The sequence below is a fragment of the Panthera uncia genome, chromosome F1 (genome assembly GCF_023721935.1).
Source record: "Panthera uncia isolate 11264 chromosome F1, Puncia_PCG_1.0, whole genome shotgun sequence".
Lineage (NCBI taxonomy): Eukaryota > Metazoa > Chordata > Mammalia > Carnivora > Felidae > Panthera > Panthera uncia.
In genome coordinates, this window is record NC_064813.1 from 33,655,310 (window position 1) to 33,676,101 (window position 20,792).

At 51.7% G+C, this 20,792-nt stretch overlaps 1 protein-coding gene across 1 annotated transcript in view; it reads left to right on the forward strand.

The window, feature by feature from the left end:
* LOC125925331 (plexin-A2-like) overlaps window positions 1-15,496 on the forward strand; it is a 33,320-nt gene extending 17,824 nt beyond the window's left edge. Inside the window, exons 2-3 of the mRNA XM_049634233.1 lie at window positions 7,201-8,467; window positions 14,768-15,496. Of these exons, the coding sequence (XP_049490190.1) occupies window positions 7,235-8,467; window positions 14,768-15,088 (1,554 nt within the window). The 5' untranslated portion in view covers window positions 7,201-7,234 and the 3' untranslated portion in view covers window positions 15,089-15,496. The remainder of the gene's footprint in view (window positions 1-7,200; window positions 8,468-14,767) is intronic.
* Window positions 15,497-20,792: the final 5,296 nt, after the last annotated feature.

Below are 20,792 nucleotides of genomic sequence, written 5' to 3' on the forward strand. Positions count from 1 at the left end.
GGCCCAACCTAATGACCTCATTTTAATTTAATTACGTCTATAAAGTCACCATCTCCAAATACAGTCACATAACTGGAGGTCGGGACTTGGATAGACAAATTTGGGGGGTTCGTGATTAAATCCCTGATGCCTGCCTGCCCGCCTTTCTTGCCAGCACCCCCAGCGTCTGCACTCTGCCCCATCACTCTGCCTCTGCCCGCTGTGACATCTGAGACATAGGGTCCATGGCCGTCACGTCGTCATGTGGGATCCAGAGCGGAGAACCACCCACAGCTCTGGTCACCAAGCCTCACTGCCTCACTGCCCGGAATATGGGTTCCTCTTGCACCGCTGATGAGGATTGGTAGAGCCTCCTCAGATTTCCTTCTCTTACTCCTTGGTTCTCGGACGTTGGCCCTGGCTTCCCCACCTGTGACAGGAGTCCCCCACACTGACTGGTAGGGCATCTCCCCTCTCACAGTGCGAGAAGGTGGCTGGATAGAAACCGTCACCAAAAGTCGTCTTCACGCCCAGGGGCAGGCCACAGTATCATCGATTTCACCTTCTCAGGGAAGGATGCCAGGAGGGCATGTAGGCAGAGGCCCGTTTTCTCCCTCACTTTCTTCCTCTCGCTCTGGGGCGAGATGTAGCCACTTTGCCTCACATAACAGCACAGAGTCTGGGGAAAAAATGACATTCGATTAATGAAGCAAATGCAGCTGGTATAGCAGTGACATCTAAATTGTTCCTTTGGTCCCTTTATTTTCTGTAGGAAATTCTCCCTCTCCCCACAACCCCCCCCCCACCTTTTCCCTTTAAATCGCGTGCATAAAATACGCTAATAACAATCTTCGGTGTCTGTGCATGAGTGACAGCTGAAATAAGAAAAAGACTAATCGTACCTCCTGCAGCCCTGTCACATGGAGATTAAATGAGCCTCCCTCCCGCCCCTCCATGTTCCCCGCCCCCTCCCCCACTCTCTCCTCTCTCTCTGGGTCTCTCCTCAATGAGAATCATGGGCATTTGAATAATAATATTATAGACGCCATCAGGGTGACAGTGGGGAAAAAATCAGCCCAAACCCATGATTATTCCTTCAATCTAATAATTATTTAAATACCAGATAGCTCCTTTTACTCTAATTGAGGCCTTTCAGCTGTCGGCATTACCCGGGGCCTTTGCGCTCGCCCTCTCGCTCACCTTGTGCTACCCAACGTGCCTGGACTACCTCCGAGGTCCGTGTTAGACAGAGTGACGCTCAGGATGTTTGCATGTATGACTGTGCGGATGACATTATGACGGGTCCTTCAAGATCGTGCCGCCACAGGGAACGAGCCAGGGCCCCAGAATCTCACACGTAGACCTTTTATCTTCGTAGACCTGAATTCATAGAAGTCTTAAACCCAAAGGAGCCTTCTGAGGTCACTGGGACCAGTCCCCTGCCTCTGGGTAAACGTATTCCTGGACAGCGGTGGGGAAAATTCACAGTTAGAAAAGTCCAGGCTCCTTGGCAGGAAGCCCAGGAGTCCTCTCCAGATGGGATGTCCCCCTGAATATCTAACTTCAGTCTCTCCTGTTCCAGTTCTAACTCTTTGGGAAGAAGGGGCTTCCTGGGTTGAGACTACATCTGACCCGTCTGTGAGGTCACCTACCCCCCAGAGGGATGTGGCATGGGATACCACAGCCCCCAAGTCACAATGTGGGTGCCCTTCCTGCATGTGACGACTGCTGAGGCTTAGAATAGGTCAGAAGAGGTCATTCTCCCGACACAGAAAGGAGCCATGGGCGGTGGCTTTCTCACCCCCCACGGCCCTCAATCCCTGGCCTCCTTGAGCCTGCCCCCTGTACCCGCTCCTCGCCCAGGCCAGGCTCAGGCCAGCCCCTCACGGGACTGCCACCAGCAGAGTCACCTTCTCTCCCCCAAACTGGGCAGTCTCCAGGCAGAACACAACTGACCCCCAGGACCCTTTCACCTGCAGCAGAGGAAGCACTAGACTTTTTGTCACCAGGTCCAGCCTGTCCCTGACTCATCTGGGGTCACAGTGGACAATTTGTCTTCTTTCCGTGGGCTTTTGTTTCTTTGTTAAAAAAGAAGAAGAAGGAGAAGAAAGAAAAGTAGTGGATTGAAGCAATCTTACAATCCCCTTTAGCACAGGCCCCGCTCCCTGCGTGTCGGGCCCTCCTCCTCAGAAGGGAGAGCTGGCAGAGAGGACGGACTTCGCTCTGCCGCGGGCGAGGAACGAGCTGGAAGGGCAGCCCGGGAACAGCGGCTGACTCCTTCTCTGACTGCACGGCCTCCATTGCCACGTGTGCCTTCTCTCTGTCCCCATCCTGGCTGTGTGAGCCACCTGCTCGGTGCAGTTGTAATTACGGGCACCTTTTGCCATTATTGTTAGGAACGATGTCACGGGCAGGATGATGCCGGTGATGCCGATGTGGTGGTCCCAAAGTGGTGGCCGTGCCAGTAAAATGGAGATAGTGGCGGTGGTGTTGCTGCAGAGGGGTCCCAGGGGTGAGATCTTCTACCAGGAAGGTTGACGCAGTTCGGCAAAAAAAAAGGTATCCCGACTGTAAGCCCTCTTCCCACTGGCTCCTTCAGCAATAAGGGAGGCGAAGTGAGCCCACAGAGGCGTGAGCACCCAGGTGTCCCAAAAAAGGCAACGGGGCAGGGAGGCAGGGAGGAGGGAGTCTGCCCTGAGCTGAGCAGCGAGTGTCTGATTGTCATCTCCTCCCTGCTTTGCCCTTGGCACCGACAGCAACGGGTCTGGGAGGTATTAGATGCCTCGACTGCCTGTCACCAACACCTGCCTCCTGAATCCTGATCGGGGCGGGGGGGGGGGGGCGGCGTCATCAAGCCCTCCAAATAAAATATTTAGTGGCACTTGCTTCCCAAAGAGGCAAGTGTGCCTCTCCTTGGCGTCAGGAGTGCTCTGAGTAAGGTGTCTCCGTGGGCTTGGCTGATAGAGCACGCATCCTGGTTGGGACTAGGGTTGGGGAGAAGACAGAATAAGCAAGTGTCACCTCTTGAGAATGCATGTGGCAAAGTGACTTCACAAACAGTCACAGAGAGAGAGAGAGAAACAGACAGAGAGGAAGAGAGAGAGAGAGAGAGAGGTGACATGAAGAAGGAGGCATCATGGAGAGAAAACTCCCGAGGTTGACATCAGACAATTGGGGTTAGGAAGAAATGCTAGGGTCCCCAAGTCATAGGCACATGCTCACTGGTTTCTACCAAACCGAGGATGGAAACTTCATTCTAAGACCGATCATGGAATGATGGCGTTCAAGAAGAGCTGGAAATATTGACAAATAAATTATTAATAGCATGGGCTGATGTATCTCGAACTTTTCCAACGGGCTGGACGTCATTCCAAGCGCTTTATCTGTGTTAACGGACTTCATCGTAATAATCCGATGAGGTAGATGCCGCTACTAATCCCATGTTATGTAGATAGTGACATAGCATCACAGAATGGCTGAGGACCTTGACCAGGTTTACACAGCTGTCAGCTCTGTTTGAATCCAAGCATCTTGAGTTCAGAGCTCATGCATTTAACGATTAGAGCACACTGCCCGTCACCAGAGGCACAACTGTCTGCTTTCCGCTGAACTCAGGAGACTCAATCCTTGCGAGCGGGGCCCCGCTTTGGGATGGCTACCTGGTAATAACCAGCCTTGGCATGGAGAGACGGAAGCTCTCAACTTGGCTGTTAAGTCTGTTGTCCTTGTGAAAGCCACACTCCCAACGTGGACTGTGAGCGTCCCCTGGCCAGCCCTGCATGGCAGATCGTGCCTCCTCTTAACCCCAGCTCACCAGGGCCCACGGCTGCCAGATCACAGGCCCTAGGGGCCGTCTGTCCCAGAGCAGATGCTGACTGAGGGACGGGAGGGAAAAGCCCACTGTGGCGGTCTGGTGAGAACTCCTGGCCTAAGCAGCCTTACCAGGGAGCCTGGAAGGACCTCAGTCTCAATTACACATTCTAGGAGCAAAAGGAAAGAAGCTCAAGGTATCACTTCACCTGAAAGAAGAGATCTTACAAACTGGTTAATTCAAGCCCCCTTAATTTTAAGATGAAGAAACAGGCTCAGGGAGATGCCAAACAAGATTAATGCCATAGTACTCCTGGGTGACACAGGCAGGATTTGAATCCCTGGCTCTTCCTCCTGCCCCATGACTTCATACCTTCTAGGCATCGGGCCAGTTTTCCCATTCATAGTTCATAGCTCCCAGGATTCTGCACCTCCACCAGCCTCCCTGCAGGCTGCAGAGAGCTATGTTGGGACTTGTGCAATAGTATGATAGAGAAGATCACCGTGGATCCATTCCCTTCCCGCGATTCAGGCTTCACTGGGTCAGAGAGAGCCAGGGTTCAGAGGTCTACCCGCAATGTTTGTTGTCATGGAAAGGAAGAATATGAACAAATAACGGAGCTCAAGAGCTCTGGCAGGATTCCTGAAACACAGTCTCCTCGAGAGGCTTCCGTGATAATAATCACGGCTGACACCGGTTGAGCGTTCACCGTGCGCCGGGCGCCGTGCTCAGAGGTCCCCGTGCCATCTCATTCACTCTCATGACAACCTTAGAGGTAGATTCTATAATCGCCCCCAGTCTGCCAGAAAGAGACGGGAGACTTGACTTGCCCCGGGGCCCAGATGTGTCCCCCAAGTCTGCCTAACAACAAAAGCCACTCCCTATTCACACTGCCTCACGTGGATAGTGGGCAGGGGGCTGAGGTGGTTGATCTTAACCTTACACCGTGTCCTTTGAAGTTATCTCTGCTCCCAGAACCTTCTTCCTCCTGCCACGGGCTGACCGTGTATGTGCGGGCGTGTTGTGGAGAAGGCAAGAGCATCACGCCCACCAGCTCGGTGCCCGGGTGTCTCAGAGCACACTTTCTAAAAGACCAAACCCCATGTGCAGGGCGGTGACACTTAACCACCCTCCTCACAGCTCCTGGTGGGAGACCGCACTCCGCCTGAAACCAAAGGAGCTTTTCTACCCAGAGACGGGGACATGCTCGGAATGGTCTCGCGTAGTTTCCGGGGGCCGGCTGGAGAACGTGAGCATTCTGTTATTTCCTTTCCACAGCTCCTCTTGAGGAATTCACGTCCTGCTACCGGCCCCAGGACGCAGCTAAAAATAACCTCTGGTTTTCAAACCGAAAGCTCTGTCTGTCAGGAGGCTTTGCCGGTGCGCGCGTGGGGCCGGAAGGGCTGTGTCAGAGTCGCTGAGGTCAGCCTGGGCCTCATGCCGCTGTTGCCTTCCTCTTTCCAAGGAAGCCTGGGGCCTCATGAGTCACCCCAGAGCACCCCAGTGGAGCCTGGTTGGAAGAGGGCCGTCAGGTGGGGCCTCCCTCTGGCACCATGGTGGCTGTCGGGCCTTGAGGAGGGGCCTTTCTAAAGATACAGAGCGAACGCTGTGCGGATTTCCAAGGTGGCGCCTGTTCTGATTCTAACCCGTTCCGGCCAGATTAAGGGGGCCGAAGGGGACGTGACGCTCCTAAGCTGCCTTGGAGCAAAGTCTCCATCCTTGGTACGGGTGTTTCCATTCCTGCCGCCCCCTGAGCCCAGAGTTCCGTCTGGACTTGCCTGAGAAGGTTGCTGGACAGGGGCGCCTGGGTGGCGCAGTCGGTTAAGCGTCCGACTTCAGCCAGGTCACGATCTCACGGTCTGTGAGTTCGAGCCCCGCGTCAGGCTCTGGGCTGATGGCTCAGAGCCTGGAGCCTGTTTCCGATTCTGTGTCTCCCTCTCTCTCTGTCCCTCCCCCGTTCATGCTCTGTCTCTCTCTGTCCCAAAAATAAATAAACGTTGAAAAAAAAAAAATTTAAAAAAAAAAAAAAAGAAGGTTGCTGGACAGTCTGTCCAGCTGGAGAACAGATTTGTCTGCCAGACAGCTCGCTGCCTCCTCCTGCTGCTGCCACCTGCTGCTTCAGCCACTGTCCCTGTCCCTAGAAGTCAGAGATGGTGCTTAGAGATTGGACAGGCTCTACTCTCTCATCCTCTGCCCGGGAGTCTAGAAGCTCTCCACAGGAGCCCCACCGTGCCCTTCTGGGCAGCTTCCGTAGAATACAGAAAAAGCTTTAGAGCTTGGGGATCAGAGAAAAAGGAGCAAAGGAGTCAGGACAGGAGGGCGACTGGGCTTCAGACAGGACAGGCTGAGGCCTGGCATTGACTTCGCGAATCCTTAAACAGTCACGGGGCCCCAGCAGTGGCTGAATGAGGCTGATCCTCAACTCGCCTCCCTTTGCGCCCACATTTTCCAAACGCAGAACTCTTGCCCAGGCAGGTAACGCGGGACTCAGGTAGCCAGTCCCCCTCCGCAAGGAGGCCTGGCTCCTCCCGTGCTGCTCCTGCAGAGAAGCAGAAGTTGAAGTAAGTTCCACCCGACCCGGCCACCTGCTCACCGGAGAGGCAGAGCGACCCCCCCCATCCCCGCCCCCACCATCCCAAAGCAGGGTGGAAGGGATCCACCCTGCTCCCTGGGGCTCCTCAGGCTCCCGAATGGTCCATGTGGAAACCCCAGTCCTGACAGTGTCTGTGTGGTTCATTTTTCTAACAAGTTCTAACAGCTAACCATCAGGGCTTCTTCTTTCTGGAGAGGACGAGGCTGAGGGGCAGTGGCAAGCAGTTTTTCAGGATGAGCATCTCTTCTATTTCCCTGTAGAGCACAGAGCACGAGAAGGTAATGAAATGCAGCATGTGAGGGGCTGGAAGTCTGAAATAAGAAGGAATTTTATTTGCGGTATCAGACTCTGGGAGTAGTTGACCTAGAGAGCCTGGAAGAGGGCCTTCTAAACAAGCTTTTAAAAAACAGGCGAGATTTCCACTCGACAGGGAGAGGACAGCCGTGACATCTGGGTAGGGAAGACTGGCCTTAGTGCCGATGCCGGGATCGACCGGCTGGGTGAACTTAAGCAGTCTTTTAACCTCTCTGAGATAAAAAACGATGTCTTAAGAAGACAGAAATAGAGATGCTTTGTAAAGTAAAAAAAAAAAAAAAAAAAAAAATGTATTTTACAGCGTAAAGGCTGGAGACCAAAATAGATAACAGGATTCCCTGAACATCCCAAAGAGGGGGGAAAGTATATTAAAAATAGAAAAACCAAAATACAGAAGGAAGAGACTCAGAGCTAGTCGGGATTGGGACCCTGGGTCAAGCCATCCTATTCCCTCTTCCCAGGATTTATTTTCGGTCTGACCACCCTGCCTTGTGTTTTCCAGAATCATGTGAGGGCCGGCCGGGAAGGTGGAGTAGATGAGAACCCAGAGGATCTGTGTCCTCGTCCCCGCCCCACTCAGAATGGAACAGAGGAGGCCCTGGCCACGGGCTGCAGAGGTTGACGGCTGGTCTGTGGTCCTGCTCTCTGTGGTCTGGGTGCTGCTGGCCCCCGGGGCGGCCGGCATGCCTCAGTTCAGCACCTTCCACTCGGAGAACCGGGACTGGACCTTCAACCACCTGACCGTCCACCGAGGCACGGGCGCGGTGTACGTGGGGGCCATCAACCGGGTGTACAAGCTGACGGGCAACCTGACCATCCAGGTGGCTCACAAGACGGGGCCGGAAGAGGACAACAAGTCCTGTTACCCACCCCTCATCGTGCAGCCCTGCAGCGAGGTGCTGACCCTCACCAACAACGTCAACAAGCTGCTGATCATCGACTACTCAGAGAACCGCCTGCTGGCCTGCGGGAGCCTCTACCAGGGCGTGTGCAAGCTGCTGCGGCTGGACGACCTCTTCATCCTGGTGGAGCCCTCGCACAAGAAGGAGCACTACCTGTCCAGCGTCAACAAGACCGGCACGATGTATGGCGTGATCGTGCGCTCCGACGGCGAGGACGGCAAGCTGTTCATCGGCACGGCCGTGGACGGCAAGCAGGATTACTTCCCGACCCTGTCCAGCAGGAAGCTGCCCCGCGACCCCGAGTCCTCCGCCATGCTCGACTACGAGCTGCACAGCGACTTCGTCTCCTCCCTCATCAAGATCCCCTCCGACACCCTGGCCCTGGTCTCCCACTTCGACATCTTCTACATCTACGGCTTCGCCAGCGGGGGCTTCGTCTACTTCCTCACGGTGCAGCCGGAGACCCCCGAGGGCGTGGCCATCAACTCGGCGGGGGACCTGTTCTACACGTCCCGCATCGTGCGCCTCTGCAAGGACGACCCCAAGTTCCACTCCTACGTGTCCCTGCCCTTCGGCTGCACGCGGGCCGGGGTGGAGTACCGCCTCCTGCAGGCCGCTTACCTCGCCAAGCCCGGGGACTCCCTGGCCCAGGCCTTCAACATCAGCGGCCAGGATGACGTGCTCTTTGCCATCTTCTCCAAAGGCCAGAAGCAGTATCACCACCCGCCCGACGACTCTGCCCTCTGTGCCTTCCCCATCCGGGCCATCAACCGGCAGATCAAGGAGCGCTTGCAGTCCTGCTACCAGGGCGAGGGCAACCTGGAGCTCAACTGGCTGCTGGGGAAGGATGTCCAGTGCACCAAGGCGGTAAGGAGGCGCTCGCCTCACTCTCGTCCCCATCCGTGGTCCCGGCAGCCTCTTTCCTGCCGGCGCGCCGTTGCACACCCTGTTGTACCCAGCAGGAGTCTGAAATGAGAGAGGTTTTCAAGTTCCTGTTATCTGGTTGTGACCAGTAACACGGAGTCTGACCTATACCAGACACTTGGGGCATGTTTGTTGATCCATTGAGTCATTAGATTGATATGTATATATGTGTGTGTATATGTGTGTGTGTGTGTGTGTGTATATATATATATATGTACGTATGTGTGTATATGTATATGTCCATATATATGTGTGTGTATATATATGCGTGTGTATATCTATATATGTATGTGTGTATATGTATATATACATATATGTGTGTGTGTACATATATATGTATATGTGTGTATGTATATGTACATATATATGTGTGTGTACATATATATATGTATGTGTGTATATGTATATGTACATATATACGTGTGTGTATATATATGTGTGTATATATGTGGGTGTATATCTATATATGTATGTGTGTATATGTATATGTACATATATATGTGTGTATATATATATGTGTGTGTATATATGTGTGTGTATATCTATATATGTATGAGTGTATATGTATATATACATATATATGTGTGTATATATATGTGTGTGTATATATATATATATATATACATACATACACATATGTACGTGTGTATGTGTGTATGTGTGTATATGTATAGTGCCTGCATCATACCTGGCACACCGTTGTAGGCACTGCAGGCTTCAGTGGTGAACCAGACAGCAAAGTTCCCTGCCTTCATGGATCTTTCATGAGCGCAGTGAGATAAATAAATACATAAGGTGTGTTGTCTGTCAGAGGTCAGTAATTACTGTCGAGAAAAATAAAGTAGGGAAGAAGGAGAGGCAATACCCAAGAAGGTTGATTCATTGGAAAAGTGGCATTTGAGCAAAGACTGAGGAAGGTAAGGAAGTGAGTCATGTTGATATCTAGGGAAAACATTCCAGAGAAGGAGCAGCAAGAACAAAGAATTCAAGGCATGCTGGGAGTGTGTGAGGAGCAGTAGAGAGCATTCGGGAGAAAGAGTGGTAGGGGATGAGGCCGGTCAGTGGTGACGGGGACCAGATCGTCCACATGCAGGGCTCTGTGGGCCACTGGGAAGACAAGTGAGGGAGCCGAGGAGGCAAATGGATATGTAAGTTAGAGGAGCAGGAAAGGAGTCAAGCTTGACTGGTAGATTGAAGACTGGGGAAGAAGAATCAGGAGTCTGGACAAAGGGAAAAGAAGAGAGTAAGGGAGGCTCAGGATCCAGACCTGAGGACAACATATGTAAAAACATCAGTGGCAAACACTGTCCTGACAGAGGGTCAAGATGCCATCTAAGCGGTCACCACCGTGATCCATCCATCCATCCATCATCCAGCTGCCTACCCATTCCTCCCTCCATCCATTCAGCACCCACCCATCCACCCATCTATCCATCCATCCATTCATCCCTCTCTCCATCCTTCCATTCATCCTCTCTACCCATCCATCACCCATCCATCCATCCATCCATCCAACCATTTAATAAGAGGGTATTAAATATGTTCCGAGTGCCTATCACTGTCCTGGGCACTGGGGATGCAAACATAAAACAATGTGATAACTACTCTTACAATATCTCATGATCTAGTGGGAGAGAGAGAGAGAAAGGGAGCGATAAAGAGAGGGAGATAGTGGCTACGAGCTTGGACTTCAGAGACAAAGATCACAGTTCAGATTCTATCTGTGCCACTTCCTCGCTTCAGAAGTAATGTAACATCTCTACATTATCATCCGCGAAATGGGGCTCATACCGCCTGCCTCATGGGCTGATCCGATGAGATAATACATCACAAAGATTAGGGCCAGGTTAGGTTTACCATTATTAGTTAACTATTGTGATGTGTGACAAGTGCTAAGATAGATTTCTGTGCAAAGTGCTGCAAACTCTGGATCTGCAGCCTGGGGAAAAAAATCTGAGACCAAGGGGCCCATATGGCCTTCTGAGTATCCTAAATCGAGGGAGCCTACTGTTAGGACCAAAAGTCACTTCTTAAAGCAAGAAGACAGGTCATGCCTAGTCTATGCTTCTGTTCACAGCATCATTTGCTTGGTATGATAGGATAGTGGTTAGGACAATAGACTTTGAAGTCCAACGGATTTGTACTTAAAAATCAGTTCTGCCACTCAAAACTGTATCACTTTGGGCAAGCTATGTACCTGGTCTGAGCTGTATTTTTTTCATCTTTAATATAGAGCTAATAATACCCTCATGTATGATTATTATGGAGATCAAATAGAAAATGTTCATAAAATCCTTAGTGCAATCCTTGACACTTAATAAGCATTCAGTAAATGGAAGTTATAATTATTAATATTAGCCATAATAACAAAGAAACAGTTATTTGCTGTTATTTCACTTTTATTAAATGGGGACGTTGAATTGGATAATCTCCAGAGTTCTTTACGGCCCTGCAATTCTGTAACCTAGGGTCCCCAGCCAGTGAGAAAAAGCGGAAAGGGAATGCAAGGGTTAACCCCCTTTGCAGAGTCCTGCCTGGTTCCCATTGCCCAGAGGGGGCCTTGTCAGGAGGAAACCGCTGATTCCTGCCTGCTTCTGAGCCAGAGGGAAGAGGAAGCCACCACCCTTCTCTGGCTCCAGTGGCTTGCAGAGAGACAAGCCCGGGCTAGTGACCAAAGAGCAGCAAAGGCACTGGGAGAGAGGTGACAGTAGGCGGGACCAGGGCCTCAAAGAACAGCCCCTCATCAGCCCCCCTGCCCCACCCCTGAAAATCACACTCATCTGGTGCAAACTTTACAGCATGGTGGGCAGGGAAGCTGAAAGAAGAGCCACTTAAAATCCTTATCATCTAAGGAGTCCCAGACCTGGGCATCCAGAAATCTTTGGTGGCCTTGGAGAGGGTTAAGGATTGGTGAGAGAAGCTGTGGTCCCAGGGCTTAATTTTAACATAGTCTCTGGACTAGCATGGAGCTCTCAGATGAAGGACTTGAGCTTTGCCCCTACAAAAGCGATAAGGAAGAAGGCTGTCACTCATTGAGTGGAAGCGATGTACTGAAGACTGAGCTGGGCAATTTAAGTGTCATCTCATTTGATGTCATTTGATCCTCACTATAACCCTATGAAGCAAAGAGGATCATCCCCCTTTGGCAGATGGAAAAACAAAGGCTCACAAAGATGAAGTCAATTGCTTAAATCGACACAACTATAAATGACCAAGCAGGGGTTTGAGTTCAGTTCAGCCCATATGACTTCTGAGTCCAAGCTCGTTCTGTTTAGCCATGCTGCCGCTAAGGAAAGCCATAGTTCAAGCTGTCACCATTTGGGCAAAGATAAAGGGGCTTCCGATGTCTGGAAACACCTGACAATTTAGAGAAGAGAGAAAGAAATACCAGCCAACTCCAGGGGCTCAGGAAAAAAAAAAAAAACCCAAAAAACAAAAACAAAAACTCAAAAAACCATTTCCCTTACAGTTCTGGAGATTCTAGAATCAGGAACGATAAAGAGAAATCCACAATCACTGGCAAGGTTTTTTGCTTCTGTCGTCATTACTCAGAAACTGGCTTGGGCTATGCCTGTGCCCAGACTCTGCAGCCTTACCAGCCCTTTTGTGGAAAGGAAGCTAAAGCCTTGAATGAAGAACTTTCAGGACTAAAGAAAGCTTGACCATCACCTGGTCTAATACTTTCACTTTATAGATGAGAAAACTGAGGCTCAGAGAGGGCCCATGACATACCAAAGTCACATGGCTAATTAGTGGTAGAAACAGGACCACAATGTAGACTTCTTGTGTCTTACCAGGGTACCTGCTGCCTATGGTGTAGGGATGAGAAAAGAAAGTGGAAAACCTAAAAAGTGGCAACTGAGTCCTGCAACCTGACTTTCTAGGGAACTAGACATTTCCATCATTCGGTCTAGTGATGTGCTCATAAATATTAAATGGCTGGTTCTCTGCAGGCAGTCCGGGTGGGATGGGGACACTTAATTAGAAGCATTAGCCAATTTTTCTGGTGCAAATACTCCCACCACAGCTGATTTTAAGCCACCAGCGTGATGCCACTGTAGTTAGACACGCACACAGTCATCCCTTGTGAGCTGTCCAGCAGGCCACTGCTTTGCTCCCTTCTCGAGGAACTTATCCCTTCTGCTGTGTGGGTCTCCCCATTATTTAGAGTTGTTCAAGGTCATCCTTAACCAGAATATCAGTCCCTTTCCTAAAGAATGCATACACACACACACACACACACACACACACACACATAAGGGCAGCTCCTCCTACCAGTATCAGCCCTCTACAGAACACCAAGGAAACACAAGGTGCGAGTCTCTATTCCCGTTGGATCCGAGAAGGGAATGGAAGGGAAGTCCCTATTTTAGCCATCACATGCCCCAGCTCATAAACCAATTATTCCAAGGAAATAGACTGTCAGTGAGTGATGCACCAGCCTGCTGTTCCCTGGGAAGGGTGAGAGGAGGAAGCCGGAGACAGTTTGCAGGTTTCTCCCTCATGCTTTCTATGTTTCCCACAGTAGTCATTTCCTTCCCCCTCTCCGGAATACCTGTTCAGACCCAGAAGGAACAGCTGCTGCAAGACTCTGGGCTCTTTCTGGCCCAAAGTCTGCAGCCTCTGCCCGTGGGATTCTTGGTTGTGCGTCAACCGGGGTGCCTCGGAGGCCCCTCCTGGCCCAGCCCCAGGCTAGGCGCTGTGCAGGCAGGACAAACCCTTTGGCAGCCCCCCTCTTCCAGGAGCATGGTCTTTTTTGTTAACTGAATGCGATCTTAGAAATAATCCGCTTAATATCCCGTGTTCCCAACCCCCGAAGAGGATATGACTGTTCCAAGTTTACATAGCCACTTAGCAGCAAGGCAGAGGCTAGAATTCAGGTCTTCCCCCTTTGGGTTAAGCTATTCTTTCATTTGTTCAGGGTGATCGTCTTTCATAGATGCTCTAGTGTCCACCGAAATACACTCTTTTTTTAAAAACAAGTATTTATTTATTTATTTATTTTTAATTTTTTAAACGTTTTATTTTAGTTTTTTGAGAGACAGAGAGAGACAGAGCATGATTGGGGAAGGGGCAGAGAAAGAGGGAGACACATAATCCAAAGCAGGCTCCAGGCTCCGAACTGTCAGCACAGAGCCTGACGTGGGGCTCGAACCCACGGACCGTGAGATCATGACCTGAGCCGAAGTTGGACACTCAACCGACTGAGCCACCCAGACACCCCTAATGTTTATTTATTTTGAGAGAGAGAGAGAGAGAGAGTATGTGTGTGCACACAAACAGGGGAGGGGCAGAGAGAAAGGAAAGAAAGAATCCCAAGCAGGCTCTGCACTGCAGAGCCTAATGTGGGGCTCGAACTCATGAACTGAGAGATCATGACCTGAGCCAAAATCAAGCGTTGGATGCTTACCCAACTGACCGGTGCAGACACTCCTGAAAGACACTCTTTATACAGGCACACCACCAGTCCCTTCAAAAACCTGGTAATGGGAAGAATATCGCCTGTAGAATTATCTTTTATTTATATCTACATGAACATTATTGAAAACCTATCATGTACAACAGTAGAAATTGTATAATTTAACAAAATCTCTGCTGCACAGGTTATTTTGTCTGCTCCTCAGAAAAATGGTCAAGTAGTATCACAAATGAGGAAACTGAGGTCTATGTGACTTAAGTAACGTTGCCAAAGCATAAGGGCCTGTCCCATGTTTGATGACCCTTTTCGTTCTCTCCCCAGTATAGCATGGGGTGAATAATTGAATGGCTTAAAATTCCTTATGCCTAAAGGGAGACCTTGCAGCCCAAGACACAAACAAGAACCCCTCTCCAGTTGGTAGAAATCCTACGATGCTGCCTCCAGACTGAATCTCCTCTGTCTAAAGAGCAGGATCCCTATACAATGGTATGGTCTGCAGGGACACTAAAATGATCAGAAAATGAGTGCCCGAAATCAGCTTTCCCAGTTGCCCCTGGATCTCTCAGCAGAAGGGTAGATGGGTGGCTACAATATAGTGTGATAAAGGCTCTGGATCCTTCTCTCTGGTTTCGCAGGAGCCAACGTGGGATTTGCGAGTCAGTTGGTGAGATGCTTTTGTTTGAGGCGTATGTTAGGTTCCTGAACCCCGTGTCTGTACCTCTCTGAGGCCTTGTGCCCTAGGGCTGGTGGTTGGGTGTGGGCTCGTATAGGGACTCTGCCATACTTCTGCTGTCACTTACCCCAATTCCCTCCCTTCCCTCCAGCCCGTCCCCATTGATGACAACTTCTGTGGACTGGACATCAACCAGCCTCTCGGAGGCTCGACTCCAGTGGAGGGACTGACCCTGTATACTACCAGCCGGGACCGCATGACCTCAGTGGCCTCCTACGTTTACAATGGCTACAGCGTGGTTTTTGTGGGGACGAAGAGTGGCAAGCTGAAAAAGGTAAGAGTCTGTGAACCCAGACACGCCAATGCCTTCCAGCCCCTTCTGGAAGGTTGCTGTTGGTGGACATTTAACACAGGCAACTCTTCCCTTTCTTGGGCAGGGGGGTTAGCATGGGGGTGGGTAGGTAGGGGTTAATTTTGTGGCGTATCTTCTAGCTGCTTCTTCCAGTCATTAGTGAGTGAGTGTCTAGGGAACGTGAGCATATTTCGGTACTGCCCAGACGTCACGGGATTAGGAAGGTACATCACCCGAAGGGAGGGAGATAGAATCATCCTTTATCTCCAAATCAAGTAGAACCGATGCTTTGACCATCTGTATTTTGAATCGCCCACCTCACACATCCTTTCCCACAGTTTATAGAGTTGATTGTACTGGTCAGAAGTCTTTGCTGCGTCCTGGTTGAAGCAGGTCATGGGTCCCACATCCAAGGACCCAGGCAAAGGATCGTGCTGCTTTGATGATGGCCTGGGGTGGCTGGGTGACTTACCGCTCTCCTGCCTTTCCTCTTCCCACGATCACAGACTCTTCCCCGCCCTTCCACTCCCCGCGCCAGGCTTGAGCTGCCAGGAGGAAGTCGACATCTTATCTCATGCCTGCCCTGGGCCCCTCTGCCAGCTGGAGGGCACTGGCTGGCTGGGGCCGGCAGCACGGAAGGCTGAAACCAGCAGCTTGTGCCTGCTTGTCTAGCGCTTAGGGTGCAGAGACGAAGCACCGTCTGGTTCATTATGTGGGATTACAGCAGCCACATTCTTTCCGGTCCCAACTAATCCCCTTTTCCCAAGCTTACCCTTCTGCCACCTTTCCCCAGTCCCGCCACCTGTGGGTGCAAGACCTCACCGCATCTCATGCTTTGATGTTGACGTCACCCCTGCGGCCCTTTCCCCCTAATCCATTTAGAGCCTAGGGAGAGAGATGTCTTTGGGGAATGTGGAAGGAGGGTGGCAGGGAGGGAACCTGAGGAAGAATTTCCGCCTTCTGCTTGTGCTGAGCTCAGAGAAGGTGAGAAAAACAGGTCTAGGTTTGTGTGGAGGTGCTGAACTTTCCAGACCTCTTCTGGTTCGCCTGATACTAAGGTCCTTTAACCCTTTTCTCGCTCTGTGGAGAGGCTGTCACTTGTTTCTGTCCTGTGCCCCTACTCTGCCTGGGACTGTGGACCTTGGCTTGCCCTCTAGGCACAGGGAAGAGAGTATGGGTGTGGTTCCCCCACTTGCCGTCCCAGAATGGGGGGAGCGGGGAGTTGCCTGAGGAGACTCTACCGAGATTTAAAAGTGGCATATTCCACTGGGCAGCGTTGAGGGTGAACCTCTAAGGCTGGCGACTTCCCTGCAGGGTCATCTACCTGTTCAGCCAGGTGGAGAGTACCTTGCTTGGGAGCCTGGGGCCGAGGAGCCTACAGGGAGTTGAAATGCAGCCTGAAGTCTCTCTGTCAAGCCATGCACCCTCAGGTCAAAAGATCCATCCAGAGGAGCTCCTCTTACAAAGTCATCTGCCCACAGAGACCGCCTTTTTCTAAATCGCACAAAGGTTTCCTGGGGGCCAGCGGCATCCACACGCAGGCTGGTGTTCCGTCTCCTCCCCTGTTCTTCCGGTGCCTTCCCTCCCTGTTCTGGATCGTTTGTGTGACTGTTGGTCTCCTTTATTCTCTTGAAAGCTCTGTGCAAGCCAGGGGTCGTGCTCTATTCGTATTTATTTACCTCCTTCTGCCCGGTTCTTGCACCAAGTGTTTACACAGGGGAGAGGCCCTGAAAGTGCTTTTGAAAAATAGAACCATTCTGGGGCACCTGGGTGGCGCAGTCGGTTAAGCGTCCGACTTCAGCCAGGTCACGATCTCACGGTCCGTGAGTTCGAGCCCCGCGTCGGGCTCTGGGCTGATGGCTCGGAGCCTGGAGCCTGTTTCCGATTCTGTGTCTCCCTCTCTCTCTGTCCCTCCCCCGTTCATGCTCTGTCTCTCTCTGTCCCAAAAATAAAATAAACGTTGAAAAAAAAAAAATTAAAAAAAAAAAAAGAAAAAGAAAAATAGAACCATTCTAAGACATCTGGGATATCGTCCGGCCCAGTACGCACATAGCTCGGCAGAAACACTGAGGCCCAGATAAAACCAGTGAGTTGCCCAAGCATAGAGACCAGGACAAGTTGCTTCTTGCCCTGACAGTCCTTTTGACACCCCCTTTTACTTAAAGAAGCAGCCACAGAGCACGGGGAGGGAGGATGAGAACAACCTTCAGGCCCAGGCTTGTTGAGGAGGTCAGCCAGGGACCAGTGCTCCCATTCTTGACGGTCCGGGGTCAGACTTAAGGAATGGACATTTGCCGAACGGGCGGACGAGGGCCGAATGAAGCAAGAACGATCCAGCCAGACGCAAAGCAATCCTTGTGCCGACGTTCCCCTATCTCTGTACGTCTTGTACACACAGGGGGCTGCTTGGGGCAGCTTTCCAAGCCACACACCCAAGTTAGCCAAGTTCTCTTGGCCTTGTTGGAATCTCGGCAGACGAGTCGCCACGGAGGCAAGTCAGCGGGTTCAAGGGCAAGGCTAGGGGCGTGGCTGCCCACGGCTTGTCCCAACCTGCAAGTTGGCTGCTCCTCTCAGCCTTCACTTGGCCTTTCTTTGGCTGTTTCTATGAGCTCATAACACCCCTCCTTCTCCTGTGCAGCCCGCCCTTCCTTTCCACCCACGCTCCTTTGAGGCACCTGATACTTACACCCACTGGCCTCCCATTTACCCACCCACTTGCCCTCACTCCCTCCAGAGCAACAGCCCATGAGGAATTTGTGGAATGTCCCCAGGAAACTCTACCGTGGCCCAAACCCCATAGCTCTTTCAACACAGGAAGGAAAATAAAGGAAAAAAGAAACGAGCTAAGAGCGTGGAGAGGGGAGGGAAGCAGGGTGCGTCAGAACCGCTCACTTCTTCCCTGCCTGACCAGGCATCTGTCAGACCGCCGGACTGCCCTCATCCAGTGCAGCCATAGGAACAGGATGTCCCTGTGTGGGGACGTGTGGAGGAAGTGGAGACTCACCAGAAGTAGCATGACCATGAGGTGCTCTTATGTGCTGTCACATGCTTGCTCATGTACCGTCCTCCGCTAGACGCGGAGCATCCCAGACTAGGCCCCTGCCTCCTGAGTCACAAACACGTGGACAGAACAGGCAGAATAAGGAGGAGACCTCAAAACCAAGGTGTGCAATACCGGCCTAGGCTAAGGGTCAGTGCATCACAGGTGATAAGACAGGCCGTGACTCACCCCAGGGATGGAACAATGGCAGAGAAACCAGCCACGGAAGTGTGACCAACCTTGAAGCCTTTACTGAAGAGGAGGAATAGCAGAATTTGCTTAAAGACCGAACGGGACAGAAAACGAATGAATTGACCAATGGGTGAGAGAGAAGGGCGTGCTAGACCTGGGGTGCCGCCCCGAGAAGGTGCAAACCGGTGCATGCAAGGTCTAGAGGGCACAGAGGGGTTTGGGAGATTGGTGAGGGGAAAGTCAAGGCGGAGCGCTGTGAGCGTCTGGCCCTGAGAAGACCAAGTGAAAAGGATCTTGGGGGTTTTGCTGACTCCAAGGTCAAGGGAGCCAACTGTGTGATGCAGCTTTCCTGATGTTAATTAGTCTTCACCGCGCTAACAGGAGAAGAATTTCCAGGTCATGAGACATGCTGGACTTAGGCTATGTGAAGAATATTCTTAAGAGGATAATAACTCAAGGAAAGAAGAGTGAAGGAGGAAGCAAACCAGCTTTCTTCAGATAATATAATTTACTGAGCACTTATGTGTCAGGTGTTATTCTGAGAGTTTTATATCTATTAACTCACTTAATGTTGACCTGACTCTATGAGGTAGGTGCTGTTATCACCTCCATTTTACAGATGAAGAAATAGAGTCCAAGCAAGGTAAAGGCATTCATCTGAGGCCCCAGAGCTAGTAAATGGCAGAGCCGGGATTTGAACCTTCATCTGGTTTCCCAGTTTGCGTGCTTAGCCATTAAGCTGTGGAAAGTCAATTAGACTGACTTGGTGTGGCTCCAGAGGGCAGAATAGAACCAACGGGCAGGAGTTATAATAAAGCACATTTGTACTTATTATAAAGAGGAAGTTTCTGGTAGCCAAAACTGTCCCAGCATGGAGAGAATTGACTCAAGAGGGAATGAGCTCCTAGTCAGTGGAGATAATATTTTTTTAAATGTTTTATTTATTTTCAAGAGAGAGAGAGGCAGAGCACAAGCCGGGGAGGGGCAGAGAGAGAGGGAGACACAGAATCCGAAGCAGGCTCCAGGCTCCGAGCTGCCAGCACAGAGCCCGACGCGGGGTTCGCACGCACGCACCGTGAGATCGTGACCCGAGCCGAAGTCGGTTGCTTAACCAACCAACCAACCAACCAACCAGGCCCCCCAGGCAGTGGAAATATTTAAGCAGAGACTGGACAGTCACCGACCAGGCGTGCTGTAGAGGGGCTCCTGCACCCACCACGTGACCTTTATGCCACGACTATTCCACGGACTCCCTCAGTAGAAGGGCAGGCTGTGGCAGAGAGGAAGCACAAAGAGAGGGAAGCCAAGGCACCCTGGGTGTGGGCTTTGAAGTCACAGGTTGGGTTCAGCTTGCTCCCAGAATGTAGCAGAAAGCCCTCAGCATCCAGGAAGAGGTGCTGGGCACAGACAGGGCAGGGCAGGCCTGGGGCGAGATGTAGGGGAGGGGAAAGCAGGATATTCTGCGGGGCGGGGGGCGGGGAGAGGGCACAGCGGACTGTGATGACACCCCGCCCCTAGGCTAAGGGCAGGCTGAGAGTCTAGACTGAGAAGGGAGGCAGGGAGCTAATGTCGAAGCAGATGGAAGAGGCATAGCGGCCACAGGAAGTGCAAACTCATTGGTTAGGACTTCCCAGCTGGAAGGGAGGAGCCCAGGAGGCGGTTCGAGCCTAAGTCTTGGGGCATAGGAGGGCAGGAGGTAGGCTGAGGAGACCGAAGCTACCAGGACGTGGGAGGGAGGACTCTCTCCAGGTTCAGAGCAGAGTCCTGGTTCCTTGTCTCCCTGCCTCAGTCCCAGCTTTATATCCCCGCGCGTCTCCCTTAGCCCCTCAGCCCCGGGGCCTTACACAGCAGCGGGCCTCGTTGGCTGTCTGTTCTCTGTCCCCACTGGAAAGCTCCCCTGCTCCTCAGGGGCTGGTGAAGTGTCCTTTACCCTGCCCCTTCAAGCACTGTGGATAGCACCCTCCTCAGACCCCTCACAGCATGTAATTTTGCTCTGACGGCATCCGACATGGGAGCAGCTACTAATGTGTCCACTTATCTTGAGATTCACAGACCCTGAAGGACAGGGACCCTCTTTTTCACATTTACGTCACCCTTTCCCGTGGTCAGATCCAACATCTCTCACACATTAGGTGCTCATTAAATTTAGCTCCCGTGTATTGGGAACCGCCTTCATGCCAGACCCCCATTTGCACCGACTGGGATAGAACCAGATGCCAAGAGTGACTGCTGTTGATGTGGCCGGTTTGCAAGGGAAGGAAGCTATGCTCTGGTGGATGTGTCAGGGGGTGGGGTGGCGGCGGGATGAGGAGTCAAGAAAACGGGAGAGCTGCTGGTGGGTAACAGGGAAAAGAGTCTGAAAAGGACATGTGGACGAGGGTGGGCGGTACTCTCAGAGACGATGACCGGGGTGGAAGAAGGGGACCGTGTTTATACTGTTGCCTGGAGATGCCCAGAATAGCATGGCCAGCCATCTGCCTCCTTTGGATCAGATGTGGGTTTGCTGACAGCAGGGAGCAGGTGCAAAGGCCCAGGTAACCACTGCCCTGCCCCCATCCTGCCAGCCCTCTGTTTATAGGATTCTCGGACGGC